This window comes from Hyperolius riggenbachi, chromosome 6 (assembly GCF_040937935.1).
Source record: "Hyperolius riggenbachi isolate aHypRig1 chromosome 6, aHypRig1.pri, whole genome shotgun sequence".
Lineage (NCBI taxonomy): Eukaryota > Metazoa > Chordata > Amphibia > Anura > Hyperoliidae > Hyperolius > Hyperolius riggenbachi.
The window spans coordinates 364,131,148-364,154,150 of record NC_090651.1 but is presented as its reverse complement, the minus strand read 5'-3'; the positions used below and the strand labels follow the sequence as shown (position 1 = coordinate 364,154,150).

Genomic DNA, 23,003 nt, shown 5'->3' with positions numbered 1-23,003 from the left:
AAGGACCAATGGGGCTCCTTGGAGCCCAAATACAAAGATGCTTAGAGAGCTCTGAGCTATATAGCTCAGAGCTCTGTCGGGTGCGTGCGGGGGCGGCGGTGGCGGCGAGTGACGTCGGGTGCGGTGGTGTTACAAAGTAACAAAGTTGTTACATTGTAATAACTTTGTTACATTGTAACTGATTAGTATATTTCCGAGGATATTGCGTGGGAACTGGCTTTTAAAGGGACAGGTAAGTATTATTTGGTTAATTAAGAATATTAAAGGACTTTTTTCGTGGTTATGTTTTTTGTTCAATTAAAATACTTTTTCTATGTGTTTGTGTGTTTATTTACTTTTAACTCTTAAAGGAAATGGGTAAGGGGTACAAGTACCTCTATACTCATTTCTCCTGGGAGGGGGGGTGGGCACCTGGGGGACCCCTTTTTAAAGGGGACTCCCAGATGCCACCATGAACCTCCCCCCCAGGAAATCGCGGCCTCCACCTCCACCGCCCATCGGAGGTGGAGAAGAGCCCCTTGTCCTTGGATTGGACAAGGGCTCGGAGGGGGAGGGGAAAGCTTGGCTGCCCCTCCCCTTCCGAGACCCCCCAATCCATGGACCATGCGGGCTGGTATAGTCAGGGTGCGGAGCCCCACGCGGCCGGTGCTCCGCATTCTGGCTATCCCAGTCTGCATGGGGGACAAGGGGTTAAAGAGGTCTGGGAGGGGGGACCCCACGTCGTTTTTTTTTTAATATTTCCCACACTCAGAACGAAGTAAGTAAAACTCTTCCCACTTGGGGGAATCTATGAAAATAAAACACTATTGTTACCTGTGCAAAAAAAACTGACATTTTCCGCATTTAAAAGACATTTTTGCCCTTGAAACTTAAAAATCGATTTTCTCAAAAACTATAAGGTCTTTTTGAAAAAATGTTTTCCTCTTATTCCCACTGATCCCCTTAATATACCCTGTGAATTTGGTGTTTCTAAATTTTAAGCAGGCTTTGCTATTAACCGTTAAAGTCGGCGGGTTTTTAAATGTATATATTTTTCCTTTGAAACTTTAACATCGATTTTCTCAAAAACTATAAGGTCTTTTTGAAAAAAAAATGTTTCCTCTTATTCCTTCTGATCTCCTTAATATATTCTCCAAATTTGAGGCTCTTAGCACTTAAGGGGGCTTTGCTATTAACCCTTAAAGTCGGCGGCTTTTTTATATTATACGGGAGCGTAATATTACGCGATTACGGCAGACTGTGTAATTTCAATGGGAGTTTACTGTCTTACGCGTAATTTGTTACGCGTAAAACGTAACCCACGGTCTACGCGTAATTAATTACGCGTAATACCGTAACCTTACACGTAACGCTTACGGTGCATTTGTAGTGAATTACGATGCGTAATTACGCTAATGCGTAATTTCGGCCCAGCACTGATTCACAAGACTCGGATACTGCCGAGTTTTACCAAATCTTGTGATTGGCCTACAATTTCCATGGTATTCTATTTTACACAGAAACATTCTGCATACTGTAGTTGGTCTAATGCTGCTAAGCTCTGGGATTGCGCTAAAATTTACAGTAATGTAGCATTTCCACAAAATACTGATTTCCAATGCTGATTACTGTTGCAGAAAGACAGGCCTGGATTTACCTCACAGGAGCCTATAGGCACAGGTGTCCTGGCACCCTAGACTCCGCCCTCTATGAACCTACAAACCCCCCACTGAACCTCACCACAAGGGCTGGTTCAGATGGATGTTTGGAGACGTCGCGTTCGTTGGCGTCGCGTTCGTGTTGCGTTTGGATGCGGTCGCGTTTTTCCTTCCCCTAGAGGGACATTAGCCGTTACGGTTAACCGCCCCTGGTAGCTACACTACATGTAGCTCCCAGGGGCTCCTTGAACGCCAGGGGAAAATCGGGACCCAAACGCCGCGTTCGTGTAAACGCGCTTGAAAGCTTGGTACAAACGCTCCCATTCACTTGAATGGGAGCGTTTAACACCAAGCCCCGAACGCTGGCTGTAAACGCTCTGCAAGCGTCCGTCTGAACCAGCCCTTAGTGTGCTGGCTGGCTCAGCTGGCCCTTCTTCCTTATTTCCCCTGCCCGTCATAAATAGTTACAGGTGCGCCTTAGTATTAGGCAGACAGAAGTACCCTCAGTATTAAGTAGGTAGAGGTGCCCATGACTGAAGGGAGATCTGGTCAGTGGAATGCTGACAGCTGAGTGAGTAACCTCTCATTTACACTCTAATAAGGACTCTGCATAGGGAAGGAGGGAGGGAGGCAGTAGGGGAGGGCTCTGAGCCACCTTTCCATCATCAGGCGCCTGTAGGCACGTGCCTACATTGCCTTATGGTAAATCCGGCCCTGCAGACAGTTCAGAAAATCTGTATTTCATGAACATTTTCCGACCATCTCTACTATCAATGCAGTATTGTCAAAATTTGGAATACCTCAAAATCTGTGCACAGGTTTTTTTTTTGTTTTTTTTTTGGTGAGATGTTGCTTGCTGGAACTGTGCTTCTGCATAACCCTCTTAGGGCTTCATTCACTAAAACGTGAAAACTCATATCACGGCCTCTTTCGTGCAGGTTTGCGCGCAATCGCGAATTTTCAAAAAGTCGCAATTGCATGCAAAAACTCACAATTGCGTGTGGAAATTCGTGATTGCGCACAAACGGGAAAAACGCACATGAAAATGCCCGTGTTATCTGGTTTAGTGAATCAAGCCCTTTATGCCCATTCATTGGAACTGTGCTGTGCTTTGCTGCTGTGGATATTTGCATCCCTATGTCCTTTATCCTTTGATTGCTGGTCAGCAGTAGTACTTTATGTTGTGACAGTGTTGAGTGATGTTGTGGCGGGATGGCCATCGCATGCTGTTTTTAAAATATATATGTTATTAATAGTTTGATCAATAAACACATTTTTATATTTTTGAATTTAATTGTATACTAGTAATCATAGGGACTACCTGTAGTTCTAGTTCCTAACCGTTTTGCTTATATTTTAGGTGAGATCATAGTGAAGTGATTGTGTGTTTACATGCACAAAAGCACAATAAGGCCCGGTTTACATTAGCGATGAGCGGAACTGGAGCGGAACGTATACTGTTCAAATAGTCCGGTATGCGAACGGATCCAATGTTAAATCAATGGATCCGTTCACATCCATCCACTTGTATGGATCCATTGTCCGTTCCGCTCAACGGACAACAAAATGCTGCAGGACCTATTTTTTCGGACCATTGGTGCCCAGCGGAATGGAAACAGAAGTTTTTGCAGCTAGAGAATGGACATTTTACAGCACACTGGCTGTAAAAACTGACAGTTTTTACCTGATCCTGATGGCCAGATCCGTATGGCCCCTTCCGTAAAAAAACGCTAATGTGAACCGGTCTTAAGCAAGTTGAAATAATGTTTGCTATTAACCCTAGCACTGTGTAGAGCTGAACTGAAGTGATTGCTTATTTCACAACAAAAGTCGGGGTTCACTTTAATTTATCAGGAGGCGTAAAACTTACACTAAAAGATCTTCCATTGTAAACACACCCACAATGGTCCATGGAAACACAACGTCCACCATCAAACAGATACCCTTCATCACATTCACAACCGGCTGAGCATAGCGAAGAGCAAGAACCAGGAGCAGTCACCCCAGAACAGGAGACCTCACATGTGTGGGTGCATAACTCGTAATGGCTGTTATCTGGGCAGTTGGGTGCTGAAAATTGACAAAAAGAAATATTAAAGTTAATATGAGGTTATTGGAACAAAAAAATTGTTATTCATCACTTGTGCAGCTTATGTGTAGGAGAACTCATGGAGAACCATGTGGTCAGGTGATAGCTTGATGGATTTGCTGGTGGTCACAATCATGTGGTAAAACAGGAAGTGATCACAGCAAATCAGGATTTTGGAAATCTATCGGCTGGTCAAACTGGTCCCATGCTTCCCTTTCATGAGTTCTTGTAGACTTGGGGATCCCTACTCATCAATCATGAGAAAGGATTCAGCCATGAGCACTCACCACAAAATGTGGATGTTCTCCAGGGGGTAATGTTGGCTCCAGCGGCCTGGCAGGCAGTGGCATATGCTTGTAGACTGTGACACAGTATTTGTGCTTGACCATCACTTCCACACATATCAAACAAACATTGCTCAAAATATTCAGTGACGTTGACCAGCCCCTTGCAGTTAGCAAAAGGTCCATCATCACTAAGCAGTAGACCACAGGCCTCATCACGTTTGAAGATGGCGGCTCTCATCTCATCACAGCCTTTGCAGTTCTTTTTACAACTACAATCTTTCACCATCTCATCAGCAGACCAGCCTTCTACAAACTCTTCAGCACTGGCGGACACTTTCCCAGATGGCAGGCGGAAGTCATCAGCAGGTTGGCCATTAAAGTCACCACACAGACCGCACACACTGCCTTGGTACACACCAGGAAGTTTGATCATGACTGAGGTGATTAGATCGTACAAAACAAACAACTCAAAATCTGTCTGTACTACGATGTTGGATCCTTCTTGATTGATGTGAATTCTCCCATTTTCCAAGACCAGAGGCAGGTTGTGGTCTTCTTCATTGATCTAAAATGAAGGAGGAAAAAAATTACTCTAACACAAATGTAACAATAAGTCATTTAACTGGTGGCTGTCCACGAGGCAAGATGTAAGGGAAATCTTTCTAAGATGCATGTAGACTGCAATGGAAACTTTCTTATTAAGCCAATAACTTTTGGGCAGGAAGTGACGGGAAATCTTCAGGGACAGAGTGATAATGTGGGTCTTACTTTGTTTGGAAAACAATAGAAGTGATTTAATTAATTTTTGCACAATTATATTTAAAAAAACCTCACAAAACACAGGAGAAAAAATAATTGAGTAGGGGCCAAGGTACAGTATATATTTCTCAAGATGGACAAAACTTATATTGACTATTACACAGATAAAATAAAGTGAAGTTCAGGGGAACTCCCCCCTCCCACCCCCATGGAACTCCTGCCACTCCATGAACCCCCTACTCTCCCCCTGCTTCTATAAGACCTGCCTTCTGGAGACCCCCACAACCCCTCCCCATGTTTTCAGCAAAAGAATATGCTTACAAGGGCCCCCTCCAAAGCTTTCCTGGCTGTTGCTTTCCCTCTTTCTTTTAACAGATCCGTAGATCAGTGCAGCAGTAGTGCTGGGCTTTACAGTTTTGGGTCCTCGCTGCACTACTTATGCAACTATTAGTTCTTCTCTGCCCTCCTCTCGGTCTGAGCTTCTCTGAAGTCATGCAACACTTGGAAGACCAATATGGAGGCAAAGGAAAATGATCATCGGATGAAGGAGCTCAGTGTTGATCCAACGCTGAATAGTTAAGTCCAAGCACTGTTACTGCACCAGTTTTCTGTGGGTGTGTTAAAGGAAGGATGAACAGCAACAGACGGGGAGGATGAGAAGGGGTAAGGTGGAGGAGGAAAGAAAAACTCTGTGCCCCCTTCCCACTTGGGGATTAGATCAGTGACAGTCAAGATTAGATGATGGCACATTGTGGGGGGTAAGGATGCTAGTAACATAGGAAAGGGGACCCAATGATTCACAGGGGGCCCAGTGATCTGTGGTTACGGCCTTGACTGTTTGCACTATGTATTGACTATACTTTAGAAATGTTACTTGATATGATAACAGCAGCCTTCTAAAGTAGATTATTTATGTACAAAAGCACCAGCTAACAAGATAAACTCACCTTCACTTGCCACTGTACTCCTCTCTCCATGATAATCTCATACTCCTGTAAGGTGACCTTTAACGCACTAATTCCACTGTCTCTGTTTTTGCTCTCCGCAATGATGGAAAAGTTTCCAAGTTCTGGGCTGAAGGTGCAGACTTCAGACAGAATGTAGGAACAAGAGCCCTGGAAGCTGTAGCTGAGACCATCAAAGGACACAAAGTGACTGTTGCCAGCAGCAAAGCAAGAGCCCGTCGTCTTGGAATGACAGCCAAGGACTCCATCAACTACTTTGCATTCTTCATTGAGACCACATGGTACAGCCTGGCACTGAACCTCTCCATTTTCCCCACATTGGCACTGCTCATTACATATTTCGTCAGGGTAGAAAATATCTCCTTTTTGATAGTAGTTGTTATTGTAGTCACAGCCACAGTTAGAGATGGGGACACATTTGTCTCCACTTAGGATGAAGCCAGTGTCACAGTAACATCCTTCGGTACATGACTTTTGACAGTCAGAAGAGGAGGTCTGGCTAGAACATGTGGCATGACAGCCAGGTCCACAAAGTTCATAGTGGCTGTTGGAAGGACAAGATGGTGCTGAAAAAAAAACAACAATGCAAAATTAGGTGATTTTAAGCTTCAAAGGCAACTTTGGTTGGTCAAATAATTTGTAAGGCATCTCCTGTTGATGAAGTCACCTTAAGTTGTGTCTGTCTCTTTAGGGTTCCTGCAAAATAATTCTCCTACACTATATTTTGTGTCCAATTCCCATAGGGAGGCACAGAATCAAGACACCAGTCTCAGTTCTTAGAATGCCTCCCACAAACAGGATGGACAATAGGAGTATGTGGTACGCAGTCGTTCCCGCTTCAGAGACAAAAACACTTACAAGTGTGTTGGTCTCTGATTAAGTGGGGGAACCCATGAAACCACAGTAAGCCCATACCACATACTCCTGTTGTCCATCATGTTTGGGGAAGATGTTACAGAAATTGGCATTCTAAGAATTTAGACCGGTGCCCAGATTCTATACTTGTCTTTGGGAATTGGTCATATCTGGTTGATTAATTATGGAGCATAGTCTTGAATGTCATATCCTATCTTCTATTTCTGGTCAGTATTTGGTGCTAGCCATAGATCTTTACCTAATATATTGGAGAATATATTTTGTGTCTTTGTTCCATTCTACAAACATATACAGAACTGCTTGATGGAAGTGACCAATTGATCCTAGAATTATTTATTCAACCACTGTAGAAAAGAATCCATCATTGCGATCAATTTACATTGGTAAAGCCTGCACCAGTGCTGAGAACTAGTTTTAAAGGAGACCTGTATGGCCATATCCTATCTATGGTGATTAGAAGCTTGTAGTGTGTGAGCCACTTATCACCTGGCCATTGCATGAGGTTTACTGACATATCCAATTGCCGTTTTCACTCATGTGATGGCTATTAATTATTAAGAGTGTTACTCAAGTGAATACCAATGATGCTCCCATATCTCGAGCGATGGGGAGTGAGGTATTTGAGCTGTGGAGCTGACCTTCAGTTAGTGTTGGGCGAACACCTGGATGTTCGGGTTCGCGAACGTTCGCCGAACATGGCCGCGATGTTCGGGTGTTCGCGCCAAACTCCGAACATAATGGAAGTCAATGGGGACCCGAACTTTCATGCTTTGTAAAGCTTCCTTACATGCTACATACCCCAAATTTGCAGGGTATGTGCACCTTGGGAGTTGGTACAAGAGGGAAAAAAATATTTGAAAAAGAGCTTATAGTTTTTGAGAAAATTGATTGTACAGTGGTGGGTGAGCGGTGTACTACTATTCCCAGCAGCAACACAGAGCACAATGCTATACAGTGGTGGGTGAGCGGTGTACTACTGTTCCCAGCAGCGACACAGAGCACAATGCTATACAGTGGTGGGTGAGCGGTGTACTACTGTTCCCAGCAGCGACACAGAGCACAATGCTATACAGTGGTGGGTGAGCGGTGTACTACTGTTCCCAGCAGCGACACAGAGCACAATGCTATACAGTGGTGGGTGAGCGGTGTACTACTGTTCCCAGCAGCGACACAGAGCACAATGCTATACAGTGGTGGGTGAGCGGTGTACTACTATTCCCAGCAGCGACACAGAGCACAATGCTATACAGTGGTGGGTGAGCGGTGTACACAGAGTGGCAGTAAACACAATGCTATATAGTGTGGGTGAGCGGTGTACTACTGTTCCCAGCAGCGACACAATGACTGGGGGGACCCTGGCTAGCCTGGCTGGAGAGAGAACTACCCTGCCTGCCTACCCAAAGCTAAACCTACAGACAAATGGCGGAGAAATGACGTGGATCGGGTATTTATTTACCGGAACCACGTGACCCGTTCGGCCAATCAGAGCGCGTTCGGGTCCGAACCACGTGACCCGTTCGGCCATGCGCTCTTAGTTCGGCCATATGGCCGAACGGTTTGGCCGAACACCATCAGGTGTTCGGTCGAACTCGAACATCACCCGAACAGGGTGATGTTCGGCAGAACCCGAACAGTGGCGAACACTGTTCGCCCAACACTACCTTCAGTACAGCACCACTGTTGCCTCACTCCCCTGGGAGATGCACCCCCCCTCCCCTTCCCCTCCACCAATACGACATGAGAGATGGCAGGCTCACAAAAAATTAATTGAATGTATCAAAAAGAACAAGAAGTTCCCTAAAAAACCGCACCACTCAACCAATATATTCAAAAGTATAAATCATCTTTATTGAGTACAGAAAACAATAAAAATACTTAAAACCAAAGTCTGCGGGGCACTCTGTAATAATATACAAATAATGGTACAATATCCACCAGTAAACACATAGCCCTGTAAAACAATGATAACATATAGATAGCGTGTTTTTACATTCAAGAAGGAAAAAATCACTTGGATAGAACAAAAGATGTATATATCCCAGGTAGGATTACAAATGGTGATATGTCATGAACAGTAGTGCAATAGTGACACCACAGAGGATGGATGAAAAAATGTATTTATATAAGGAGACCATCCACAAGACAATGTATAGCCAACAAGTGTGGGAAAAAAAGCTGGGAAAAACCAGTGAAAACACTGGAAATAGCAGAAAAGGATCGTGCCAAAGTAGAATGATAAGTGTAAGACAAGTGAAAAAAGTGTAGCTTACCGGGGAGCAAATGATCAAGGTAAGAAAGCAGCGTGCCCCGCGTTCGCCATCGCGATTCGCTGCCTCTGATGCGCAGCTTCGTCTTTTTTTTTTTTTTTCCTTCTTGAATGTAAAAACACGCTATCTATATGTTATCATTGTTTTACAGGGCTATGTGTTTACTGGTGGATATTGTACCATTATTTGTATATTATTACAGAGTGCCCCGCAGACTTTGGTTTTAAGTGTTTTTATTGTTTTCTGTACTCAATAAAGATGATTTATACTTTTGAATATATTGGTTGAGTGGTGCGGTTTTTTAGGGAACTTCTTGTTCTTTTTGATACATATATGCTGATTGGTTCCTTTCTGCACACTCCTGGCTATATATTAGAATATATATTATTGATTTATTCAGATTTTGTTATAAATTGATGGTGCTTGCCCAAATCTTTTAACCAATTAATTGAAATCCATGCTGGTATCGGCATCTCCCGATCACTGTGTAACCTGCCGTGACGGCAAACATTGCCATTCCCTTCTTCGTCTTCAGTGAAGCCCTGGCAGAAGCATCATTGAATGTGCCACTGGTGCTCCTCCTTCGTCCACTATGCTTAATTTTGTACCAACTTTAATGGTTAATAACAAAACCACATACATACTATGGTCACAAATTTTGCTACGTATGTTAAGGGGAGTAGTAAGAACTAGAAAAAAAAAAGTTTTTGAGGAAATTGATTTAAAAATGTAAAGGAAAATTGTTTTTATACTTAAAAGGGAACATAAGGTCTCCAGTTTAACCTACCTGGGGCGTATTTCAACCACTTGTAGTCAACCTGGACCCTCACAGTCTTTGTGCTCTGTCCCCTTCAGCCAATGTGCCCGACCAAATGCTGCAGATGCGGCCCAGGTTGCACATGCCTTAATTGTGGTCCTGTTTCTGGGAGGTGTCTGCACTTGCCCAGGCCAAAAAAATGTGCAATTCCAAACTCTCCTGGTCAAGGGAGACGATTGTAGAGGCACACACCTGAGACCATGTACAGTGGCCTGCAACTGGCTGAGTTGGCCAGATTTCAGAGAGGCACAACCGCTGAAGGGAGAAGAGCGGAATGACAGTGAGGGACCAGAGTGACTAGAGAGGATTGGAAGTAGCCCCAGGTAAGATAAACTGGGAAGCTTCCATGTCACTTTAAGTTCCCTTTAAAGTGTACCACGGCAAAATATCTTTTTACCGAGTTTAAAAAACATTTCCAATTTTTAAAATCAATTTTCTCAACAACTACAAGAAAAAAAATCTTCAACTTTTTCCCACTATCCTCCTGAACATACATAGCGAATTTGGTAAAGGTATCAAGTATTCTACTAACCTTTAACCATTAATTTGGCACAAAATTACAGGTAATTAGGCGAAATTACAAACAGATTGCACAAAATAAATAGAATTACGAAATCATAATAACATGTGGCTATAATTGCAAAATTTTACATTAAATTTTGTGTAATTATAATTAGCAGATTGCGATCATCACTAATGACAACCTTTAAAATGTTTCTGACCACTCTCAACACCATCCACAAGTAAAATTAAAAAAAAAATTATTCTTGTATTTCCAAGTCATGTATACAGATATTATATTACTTACCACAGATTGTGAACTTCCTCCACTCATTAATGACAACACCTTTTTCTTGACATTCTGTGACATATCGGGTGATGGCCGCACACACGGCTATGTATTGGCCTTCATACTGGCAACTGTCAAACACGCAGTCAGTGAAGTACGGCTTGGGGTCGATGATCTTGTAGCACTGGCTGAATGGTCCATCATCCATCTGAAGGATTCCACAGTACTTCTGGCTTGAGTAGGTCTTCTTATCTTTGTCACTGCAGTCTTCACTGCACTCTCCTTTGCAGCCCACTATACACCCGGGTACATCTCTCACTTTAAACCTGTCTTCAAAACTAATTTTATCATCGAATGTATCACTTGGGGTGATGTCATCGCTTGGATCCTCATTGTTGTTTCCACAGAAACCACAAAGGGCATTAGCATAGGTACTGGGGACCATGACACGCCCATAATTGTCCCAGTTGTAATTCATGGTAACTTCAAAGTCCGTTCTGACAAATGCATGTTCTCCCTTCATGAAAGCTTTGATTTGATTAGATCCCAGAGAGAACGGGATAAACTTGACAACTCCATCAACCTAAAAAAAAAAAAGATTAAAATCAGATAATTTTGGGCAACTCTGCATAAGAAAAACTTCTCCTTAACCAATGCAATACATAAACTCTTAGATAAGTCAATAACAGAAACACATCGCTCTCCTTAAAACAGAACCAAATGCATGATAAGGTGCACGCAATGGGAATACAAAAATGAAGAGCAGTTTAACCACTTTACCCCCAGCCGTACGTATATCCCCGTCCCTTTTTCCATCCTTTCACCCCCAGGGACGGAGATATCCGCACCTCCCATGCTCCCGCTCACTTGTGCGTGCTGCCGCCTGCTCACCCGGAGATCAATGAACGGGAAAAACTGTTTCCCGTTCGTTTATCTAAGCCCCGCAATGATCCGCTGCTTCTATGAGAAGCAGCGATCATTGTGAAGAAAAAAAAAAGTTTCCCAGCCTCATAGCACTTCCTGCAAGCGTCCTTTCAACGCTTGCAGGTCGCATAAACAAATAGTTATTGTGGCCATCTTGTGGCCAAATAGTAAAACTACACCCTAAAGCATTTTTCATATTCAAATACATAGTTTTACACAAAAAAAAAATTAACTCACTCCCCAATTTTTTTTTTGTAATAAAAGATACATAAATAGTTACCTTAGGGACTGAACTTTTTAAATATTTATGTAAAGAGGGTATAACACTGTTACTTTATAAACTAGGGGCTTGTATTTAGGGATGGATGTAAAACTGAAAAAAATGCACCTTTATGTCCAAATAAAATATTGGCGCCAAACATTGTGATAGGGACATCATTTAAATGGTTTTATAACCGGGACAAATGGGCAAATACATTTCATGGGTTTTAATTACAGTAGCATGCATTATTTAAAAACTATAATGGCAGAAAACTGAAAAATAATAATTTTTTTCCCACATTTTTTTCCTATTTTCCCATTAAAACACATTTAGATTAAAATAATTCTTGGCATAATGTCCCACCCAAAGAAAGCCTAATTGGTGGCGAAAAAAAACAAGTTATAGTTCATTTCATTGTGATAAGTAATGATAAAGTTATAGACGAATGAATGGAAGGAGCGCTGAAAGGTGAACATTGCTCTGGTGCTCCTGGGGTAAAACCCCTCAGTTGTGAAGTGGTTAAATTAAAAGGTGCAGTGAGTATTGGCTAACCTCGAAATCAGACATGAATATAATTTGTAAGTTTTAATTCATTTTTTATAAAAATTTACATACTATCTCTGTGTCTTACATGAGACAAGTCAACACTTCCCCATGAAATGCATCATCACTTTAAAGAGACACTGAAGCGAAAAAAAATATATGATATAATGAATTGGTTGTGTACTATAAATAATTACTAGAAGATTAGCAGCAAAGAAAATATTCTCATATTTTTATTTTCAGGTATATAGTGTTTTTTCTAACATTGCATCACTCTATAATATGTCCAGATTACACAACACTCAGCATTCAAAATGAGTCTTTCAGAGCAGTCTGTGAAGTAATGAACTCTTCTCTAGCAGAGGAAAAGTAAACAGTTCAATTACAGTTGAGATAATAAAAGTCAGATAACAGCCCTCTCCACGACCAAGTTGGTCGGAGAGCTTAATAGCTTTTTTGCATAGAGATAACAACTGGAGTTTCTCAACTCTTCCTGCACTAGAAACAATTAGACTGATGTATCTGATCTTAATGTTTTTTTTCTTAGCTGTACTACACATACAAATCATAATATCATCATTTTTTTTTCGCTTCAGTGTCTCTTTAAGGGCCATATGCAATTCTTTTTTTCACCTGAGTTTTCTACTTTATGATATTTTTACAACTTGTAAATAAAATGCCCTTTAAATCCCCAGCAAGCAAACAAATACTCAAAATAATGCTGACAGTACTTTTTCGCCTACCTGTTGGTACTATTGCCAATGCAAAGTGCTAACAAGTGTTTTTTTAATCAAAGATGAAGCATTATCTCCTAGGAGAAAACTCGGGTGAAAAAGTGAATTGCATATGGCCCTAAGTGTCCAGTTAATATGTTAAAAACCCATTTGCTCATTTGAGGTAAGATTATTTATTTTAAATAGTTTACTATACCTTTTTTTTTATCCCTGGGACCCCTCCTCCCTTCCAGTCCCTTTTCCCAGGTCAGGGTCTCCCCAAGATTACTATGCAGAGGTTTTTTTGTTTTTTCAGAGAGCACCCATCATAGAAGACCCTTGACAGGTCCGCGTGAAGATGGCATTCTCCACTTGCCTATTACATGACTTCCTGATCACTGTGATTGGCTCACAGTGATCAGAGGGTCAGGAGTAGGGATGAGCAGAAACTATGCCAGTGCGAATTTACGCATCGTAGTTCGCATCTACGCATCGTAGTTCGTAGATGAAGCTTCAAAACTATGCTTATGAATTTACGCGTAGCGAAGTACTGTTACGCGTAGCTTATGCCCACTATGCGTAGTTAACATGTGTATTGCATAGTAAACTACAAATGCGTTACTTGCGTCTAATTTTCCGCGTGCGATTGTATGCTTACAAATGTACGCATTGGAAAGGGGAATGTACGCATAGAAGAGTTCCTTTCAAAAGGAAGTAAAACGGAATTTTTTTTACATACAGGCATAGGCATCCGCATAAACTACGCTTTGCACTACACGTAATTGCGTATTTTAACGCATAGTCTATGAAATGCATACAAAGCGAATATTTGATTTCGAAGCCGTAGTTTGGCGAAGTGTAATTGCGTAAAACTACGCGTAGTTCCAGCGTAGCAAAGTTGGCTGACTACGACCATCCCTGGTCAGGAGACAATGAAAATGGTTCCTGACCGAGTCACGGAACTCAGCCATCTTTATACAGCTGAGTTTTATGCTGGTGGGGACCTGCAATCGTGTCCCATGCATGGGAGCCACTGGCGTTAAAACTAGGTCACATCAGACTTAAGCAGCTGTAAGTGCAGCATAGTTTTAACTAGGGATGGTCGGAAATGCCAATTTCCGATTCCGTGGTAAATCCGCATTCCGCCATTGCCAATTACCGATTCCGCTTTCCGCTACCAATTTCCGCATTCCAATGTGGAATTTCCGCCGGAAATCGTGGAAATTCCACCCGACTTTAACATCGATGTTCTCAAAAACTATAAGGTCTTTTTGAAAACTTTTTTGCATCTTGTTCAGAAGATTCTGTTTAATAAACCCTGAAAATTTGGTGTTTCTAGGACTTACGGGGGCTTTGCTATTATTCGCTAAAGTCGGCGGATTTTTACTGTAATGTAAAATGCAGAAAACAGGCAGATGTAGATTTTCTGCATTTCACATTACAGTAAAAATCCGCCGACTTTAGCGGTTAATAGCAAAGCCCCCGTTAGTCCCAGAAACACCAAATTTTCAGGGTTTATTAAACAGAATCTTCTGAACAAGATGCAAAAAGCATACAATCACACGCGGAAATTTTTCCAGCGAAAATTTCCGCGATTTCCGCGGAAATCCCCCTACCGCACTTGCATTACCGATTTCCGCATTCCGATGCGGAAATGCAATTTCCAATCGGAATTTTGGAAATTGCATTTCCACAGAATCCGAATGAGCATCCCTAGTTTTAACTATGTTAATGCATAGAGAATCTCAGGGCAATTTTAGTTTTGTGTCTCTTCTTGGCAGTATTGTAAGTATCTGCATCAGCCCCTCATCAATGTGTTATAGGACTGAAAGGATAAATACCATTTTATTTTCATGGAACACTTACCACAACTCTGTGTGGGTAGTCCCGGGTGAGGGTTATTGTGTGGTTGTAGGCTTCCATGGTAATTGACTTTGTGTAAGAAACACTTTTTCCTCCTCTCTTCTCATTCTGAACGGTGACCAAGAAAGGCGTCAGATATGGATCCTCAGTGCACAACCCGGTCAGCATGTAGACGCAGGTGCCCATGAAGTTATATTTCTGGCCATCGTATGTCGTATAGTGCGGGTCGCCGCTGCTTACACAAGTGGAGTAGCTCACTGGGTAACAGTCTCTGACACCATTTCTTAGCATGCATCTCTCAGTGTCTTTACATTTACTCTCAGTACAGACCACTATGCCCACGTTGGGGTCACACTTGCATAGTACGCTACACCTGTCGTCAGACCAAAACTCCTGATTGGCCTGGTAGTATACCCCATTGTAGCGGCAACCACAAGATCTGACATCGATGCAACTTCCAGCACTGAGGATATATCCGTCGTTACACTGGCAAGTCTCCACACAGGCATCTGTACATCTGTCTGGGGCGTTTCGGTCGAAGCAAGCAGCTGGGCAAGCGCTTCCACAATATTCATAGTGGCTGTTGTCAGAACAGGCCATGTCTAGGGAGAGTGAAACAAAACAATGATGGATCATATTTAGGTTGGTGGACAGGAAAGAACAGCGGAGACCTCAGCTAAAAGAAAAGTGCCATTCCACAATACTGGTGGTTTAGATGTTCTGCCAAAGCAGAACACCGAAGCAGAAAGGCTGGCAAGTTATGGATTTATGTAGCACTGACATCTTCTGCAGCACTTTACAGAGTACACAGTCACGTCACTGACTGTCCTCAGAGGAGCTCACAATCTAATTCTACTATTGTCATAGTCTAATGTCCTACCATATTATTATTATTAATATAATTATGTATTTATATAGCTCTGACATCTTCTGCAGCACTTTACAGAGTACATAGTCATGTCACTGACTGTCCTCAGAGGAGCTCACAATCTAAATCTAATCCTACCATAATCATAGTCTAATGTCCTACCATATTATTATTATGTATTTATATACTGTAGCACTGACATCTTCTGCAGCATTTTACAGAGTATATAGCCATGTCACTGACTGTCCTCAGAGGAGCTCACAATCTTATTATACCAAGGGGCAAACCCAGGATTTTCAAGGGGGGGATTCCTGAAAGGTCTCCCTCAGCCACGCACATTACAGTATAATGATATGGTAATACATCCTGCTGGTTACACACAATGCAAATTCCCGTCCGACTGACAGGATCTGACGATTTTTTCCTAAATGTCCAATCTGCTCCCGATCAACAACGGGATAGATTAGAAGTAGTTTGGATACAGATAATAATGAGGACAACTGACATTGCTAATGAAGGGGACAGTGAAGCATTCACACAGCAGGGCACAGGCTGTGCTCATACCTGGCTCAGTGCTTTGTTTAGTTCCTGTACATATGCTGCTGCTGCCTGCTGCTGCTACATCCAAAGTCAACTGTAGCCGGGAAAGAAAGGGGGCGGCACATAGTGCACGAAGCAGCATGGTGCTCTAGGCTGTAGGATACCTGCAGATATCCTCCTTCACGTCCGCCTAACTACCTGTGACCTAGATCCTGGCCCAACACAGTTCATGTTGAACTGCCCCGACCTGTTCGTACCGGTATTCCTAAAAATTGTTAACTGTTCCTTAAAATCAGGGATATTTCCTGCTTTACTGAAGGAAGCAATCATCAGGCCTCTCCTCAAAAAACCCTCCCTGGACCCAGATGCAATGACCAGCTACAGACCTGTCTCTAACCTTCCCTTTCTGGGCAAGCTAATTGAAAAAGCTGTTTACCTCCAGCTAGAAGCCAAAATCCTACAAAACAACAGTTATGACCCATTCCAGTCTGGCTTCAGGAAACACCACAGCACTGAAACGGCCCTCATCCAAATATGCAACCACCTGCTCATGGCAAGAGACAGAGGAGAGTGCTCCATCCTCATACTGCTAGACCTTTCTGCAGCCTTTGATACAGTTGACCATGACATCTTGATAAACAGGCTACAGGAATACTGCGGCATTGATGGCATAGTTCTTCAGTGGTTTCAATCCTTCTTGAGTGGCAGAACCCACAAAGTGTCTATGGGGCCCTTCCTGTCCACCCCTGTATCACTTTGGTATGGGGTGCCCCAGGGCTCAATCCTCTCTCCCCTGCTTTTCACGATTTACATGTTACCGCTGGGAAAACTAATCCAAAAACATGGCCTGACATACCACTGCTATGCAGACGACACTCAACTATATCTTTCCTTCAAGCCTGGTGTGACAGACCCAACTCTAACTATAAACGCCTGCTTACGTGAACTACAGCAATGGATGAATGACAACTGGCTGAAACTAAATGCAGACAAAACTGAAGTCCTTCTGATAGGAGGGCAGAGCATGATAACAAAACAACTTAACTTGCAGTCTTCACCACTGGGAATAGGAGGCACGGATCTGCGCAGCTCTGATCATGTGCGTAGCCTGGGAGTTCTAATTGATTGGGATTTAAACTTCAGAACTCAAATCTCTGCTGTGGTGAAATCATCCTATTTTCACCTGAAGAACATTGCAAAAATCAAGCACCTCATACCCCCAGAAGATCTGCCAACCTTAGTCTACGCCTTTATCACATCCCGACTGGACTACTGCAATGCTCTCTACACTGGCCTTCCAAAAAAGGTCTTGTACCGACTACAGCTGATACAGAATACTGCTGCCAGACTGCTAACCAACCAACCCCGTCACTGCCACATAATGCCAGTCCTGCACTCCCTTCACTGGCTACCTATAGAATGGAGGGTCCTATTCAAGATCGGCCTACTGACATTTAAATCCCTGAATAATTTAGGCCCTGGATATATGAAAGATATGTTGCAGCTGCGTAGCAATCCCCGCATTCTCAGATCAACAGGTTCTAATAATCTAGTCATACCCAGAGTCCACTTGGAAACTTTTGGTCCCAGAGCCTTCTGTCATGCTGCCCCTACGTTTTGGAACTCCTTACCTCAACAGATCAGGACAGCTCCATCCCTGGACGTGTTTAAATCCAGACTGAAAACCCACCTGTTCAGTCTGGCATTTGCAGAAATATAACTTTTGTTGTGTGAATACTTCACCCTACTAATTACTGAATCTGAGAGAGCCTAAGCGCTTTGAGTCCTATGGGAGAAAAGCGCTATAGAAATGTTATTGTATTGTATTGTATAGATATTCTGGTGTCACAACTTGTGCCTGTCCCCAGACACTGCACCGGCCCTGGTCTGAGGGGGGATTCTGGGCAGCTGTAATCCCCCCCCTGCATTTGCCTATGATACCTACTATAGTTTAATGTCCCTGCAATTGTTTAATGACAATTTTGATTGGAACTTTTTAACATATTTTGGAGATGTGGGAGTAGACTAGTGTACCCAGTGGGAACTCATGCAAACATGGGGACAATACACACACCCCCCGCAGATAATGTCCTGGTTAAACATTGAACGCAGTTGCTAGCTAAAGCATGCTTAGTAATAATACACCAGTTCACAGAGTTTTACTTGATTAGGTAAGTAGCAATTTTTCTCTTCTCTGTCTCATCTAGATGATCATAATTAGCTAATTACAATTACGCAAATTTTTGAGTACATTTTCGCAGCTACGCCTATATGTAATTACAATTTGTGAATTAAATTGATTTTGCACAGTGCTGGGCCGAAATTACGCATGAGCGTAATTACGCATCGTAATTCAATGCAAATTTACGCGTAACTTACGGTCTTACGCGTAAGTATTTATGTGTAAGCAGTAAAGTGGAATTGTAATTACGCTGTCTACCGTAATTGCTAGGTATGCGTAATTTTACGAAGACTTACGCGTAATTTTACGCGTAATTACTAACGTAAAAACTTCCCTTTTCTAAGAGTAGCCAATCAGACAACATCCTAAGCAACCAATAGTATCTTCTACCGCCCTTCATATATATAAGAAGGACAAATGGGGTACGGGATATCATGAACCTCTTATTAGCCTGTCTCACCCATAAATATACAATGCTGCAAAATAATTAAGTATAGGGAGCTCCCTATACTTAATTCTTTTGCTTCATATATATAAGCGTACGTTTTGACGCATATGATTGATGTGTATGCAATAGCTGTCACATTGATGGCTATTGCGTACACATCATCCGTATGCGTCAAAAAGTACGCATTAATGGGTATTACGGCACTACACGTAACATCGTAGTGTAAGCGCCTACGTTACGGTATCCTTACGCGTAACTGCGTAAGTTAACGCGTAATTACAGTGATGAACCGTTGATAATTTCCTACGCCGTCACCGTAATTGCGTAATGCGTAATAGCGTAAAATTACGCGTAATGATCCGTAAGCGTAGATTTTTCCATTACGACCAGCACTGATTTTGCATAGTCATTCGTAATTTCACATTAAATTTTGCATCATTTTCGCCTAATTTCATGCCGACTTTAGCAGTGAATAGCACAGCCCCTATACATGCTATTTCTACCACAATTGCTACCTATGTTAAGAAGAATAGTGCTTACAAGTCAAAAAAAAGTTTTTCAAAAAGACCTTGTGGTTTTTTAGAAAATCAATTTGAAAAATGCAAAGAAAAAGTGTTTATTAAACCCAGAAAAATTAGTTTAAAAACCATTTTCCTTTGCATTTGTATAATGGATTTTCTAAAAAACGACAAGGTCTTTTTGCAAAATTCTTTTTTTGACTTGTACCCACTCCTTAACATAAGTAGCAAATTTGGTAGCAATAGCATATACGTGAGTTTTGCTGTTAACCACTAGTCGGCACAAAATGACGTGAAAGTTTGCGAAAATTATGCAAAAAAATTATGTGAAATTATAAAATATTACTATAACATATGAAATGTATTTTGATTCAGAGATTTCGCATTACAATTGCGATGCATGATTGCGAACTTCGATGCGGAATTTCGCATGTGTGAAATTTCGGCCCACCACTGGTCTCATCCCTCTCTTCTCTGTCTCATCTCTCTCTTCTCTATCTCCCCCCTCTGATTTCCATCTCATCTTTTTTTTTTTTTTTGTCGTCTGACCCCACTCTTCTCTGTCTCACCACTGTCTGCTTTCTTTTTCTCCTTCATCTACAGACTTCTCCTCCCAGACTATAGAGCATTCGAGAATTTATGGAAAGCAAAAGTTTGCTTTCTTAAGGTACGTATGTACACAAGCACTACTGTAAAGAACAACGGTCCGTCAGACCCTCCCCCTGGGCGGGTATTCTTCTAACAGTAGAGCGTGTGTACAGTCTGTTGGCAGACTAATAAGGCTAATAAGGCTTCAGAAACAGCCTTATCAATCTGCTGACAGACTGTACACATGCTCTACTGTTAGAAGAATACCCGCCCAGGGGGAGGGTCTGACGGAACTGTCGTTCTTTACAGTAGTGTGTGTGTACGCACCTTTAAAAGCAAACCTGATAATTGAGGTTGGAGTTGGCTCTGAGATGTCTCCCAGTGCATCACTGCTGAAATATGCAAATTAACCATTGTCGTCCTTAGAAGCTAAACACACCTCCAGATCCTCTGGAATGCAATGATGTGTCAGCTGTTAATTGTACACAGCCACAATAATCAAACATGCATACAGACTGTGTCAGACTGGTTGGTCTTCATCAGTGCATGGCATGGATTAATGTGGCTCTATGAAGTAGGACTTGAAACACCCAGAGGCACAGACTAACCAGCAAGCTCATGGTGACTCAGAACTCGTTGGGGTGTGTAAGGGGCTACAATGGTCCTAAAAGCCTCCTTACTAAAGATCCAGAAAACTTGGCCTATGTTGTCCCTCACTAGATAGGTGTTACAAACCCTCATCTGAGTCATTTCAGGCTGTACGGACTGCTGCTGAAAGGTTAGAGAATGATATGATTACATTCTCACACCTTCAGGCTAGGATCCCTCATGTTCCACTAATCTTTAGTTTGAGAGAATCTTAATAACTCTGGATGTTTTACTTTTCCACCAACATTCTTATTCTCCTTTACATTTGGCGTTTTCTTTGATTTGCATTGCTTCCTTTTTTTTTCTTCTATCTCTCCCACAAAGATATGTGTTTATTCAAGGGAAACCAGTGGTTGTATATGGTTAGAGGTCCACACTAGTTTCTCAGCCTAGGGCCCTATTTGGTGTCCACTAGCTTTACTAGCAAGGATGAAGGAATAGATCTTTGAAATTGTGAGTATGAAATTGTGAGTACGAGCTGAGCACCCTGTGACTTGGTAGTTTGGACAATTCTAAACCAAGTCAGATATGCTTTCATTTACAAAAATCAGTTGAGCTGTTCTGATCTGTGTTCATTATATATATATATATATATATATATATATATATATATATATAAAAGAATAGTTTAAAAAATACTTACTGCATCCGGTAGCATTTCTCCAATTGGGTAGGTCCACTCCTTGCTTCCTGCAGGCTGTGGCATAGGCCTCCAAAGCTGCACAAAGCCCAATGCCATCATGGGTGCAGACATCTTTTACACAACTTGTAAAGTAAAGGGTGGTGCTGACTGAAGACTGGCAATCTTTGAAAGGCCCATCATCATCTTCAATGACTCCACAGAAGTCATCTCCTTCATAGATGGCCTTCCGCGTCTCATTGCACTCTAGGCAGTTTCCTTGACAGCTATCAGAGCAGAAGTCATCATCCTCAATGACCTTCCATGACTTTGCCCACTTGGTGATGGCACTAAGCTGCTTGTTGTCACGGGACATTTTATCATCCCGAGGATTACTGTTAAGGTTTCCACAGAGACCACCAGTTGCCGAATAGTAGCTACTTGGCAGAGTGACTTCTACTTGCCAGTTGTAGTCAAAGGAAACTCTAAGTCCAAAGTCAGTTTTCAGGACGGCATTGACCCCACTTTGGGTAATAGTGATTTTATCGTTTTGCAAACTGAGCGGGAGGAATCTAATTTCCCCATTTACCTTAAAATAAATAAATAAAAATAAAAGAGAATGATTATGTTAATATTGCAATAAATTAACATCAAACTTTTGCCAGCAAGTATACAGCCCATTAGGTTATACTCATTCAAATCACACCTTTTTATTTTTTTAATATTTGCATGGCTATAATTAGGGATGGTCAACATTCTTGAATTATGAATCCGACAAAATTCTGACATTTTGCATGAAACCTTAAACAAATTTAGAATTTTGCATATTCTGAATTTGCCTTGCAAAACCACAAAGAAGTGATTAATTTTTTAATATATTTTGTACTAATCATAATTAAAACGGAAACTGTAACCAAGGATTGAACTTCATCCTAATCAGTAGCTAATACCCCCTTTCTCATGAGAAATCTTTAGATCATCAGGGTCTGAATGGCTGATATCGTGGTAAAACCCCTCCCACAGTGTGATGTCAGCATCTAGGTCCTGCCAGTTTAATGTCTGTGAACCTTGTTGCATTGTGCCAAGCCACCAGTATCTCCCTCTGTGCATATGTATATCTATAAAAAAAATAACCTTTAAGCATATCACATTGTTGGTGGGTGTGGTTATAGATAATGACAGTTGCTGCTGTTTTTTTCATGTCTGCCAGTAGTAAAAACGATGACACGCAGCCTGATTGTGGGTTAATTAAATTAACAGATTGCATGGCGAATATCAATCATTTCTTCATCTATCTTCTATTTTTACAGCATGGATGATCTTCGTGTCACTGCCCTGAAGGGTGGCTTCAAAACGTCAAATGATCGATTAATAGCAGAAACAAAATGTATAAATTGGTTCAAAGCTGTGGAGAAGGATTTGAATAAGGACAACAGCTTTTTATATTGGTATGAGGCTGATGATATTTGAACTTTCTCAGCCATTCTAGCTGAACTTGTGAATTAAGAATTTACGATACCTCAGGGTCAATCCTAATCCCAGGTCTGTGAGCATGGCGTAAACAAGGATTCTTATCTCAGCTAACAACCTCTAACCCCATTTAGATGGTCTGTTTGAATTAAGGCATCTTAATGACATGTATTTATGCTTGAAAAAAATATCTGTTTTCCCCTTTGATGTTGCATGTATACAGCTGTCTGTACAACCAGCCTGCAAACTAACAGGATATAAGCCCGACGAAGGCTGCAAGGCCGAAAGCTTGCTTATTTTTATTCATTTTTAGTTAGCCAATAAATGGTA

At 41.9% G+C, this 23,003-nt stretch overlaps 1 protein-coding gene across 1 annotated transcript in view; it reads right to left on the bottom strand.

The window, feature by feature from the left end:
• LOC137521914 (IgGFc-binding protein-like) overlaps positions 1-23,003 on the bottom strand; it is a 141,781-nt gene that overhangs the window by 12,318 nt on the left and 106,460 nt on the right. Inside the window, exons 14-19 of the mRNA XM_068241791.1 lie at positions 21,228-21,792; positions 14,796-15,394; positions 10,506-11,070; positions 5,720-6,303; positions 4,014-4,578; positions 3,508-3,707 (exon numbers count right to left, since the gene is read on the bottom strand). Of these exons, the coding sequence (XP_068097892.1) occupies positions 3,508-3,707; positions 4,014-4,578; positions 5,720-6,303; positions 10,506-11,070; positions 14,796-15,394; positions 21,228-21,792 (3,078 nt within the window). The remainder of the gene's footprint in view (positions 1-3,507; positions 3,708-4,013; positions 4,579-5,719; positions 6,304-10,505; positions 11,071-14,795; positions 15,395-21,227; positions 21,793-23,003) is intronic.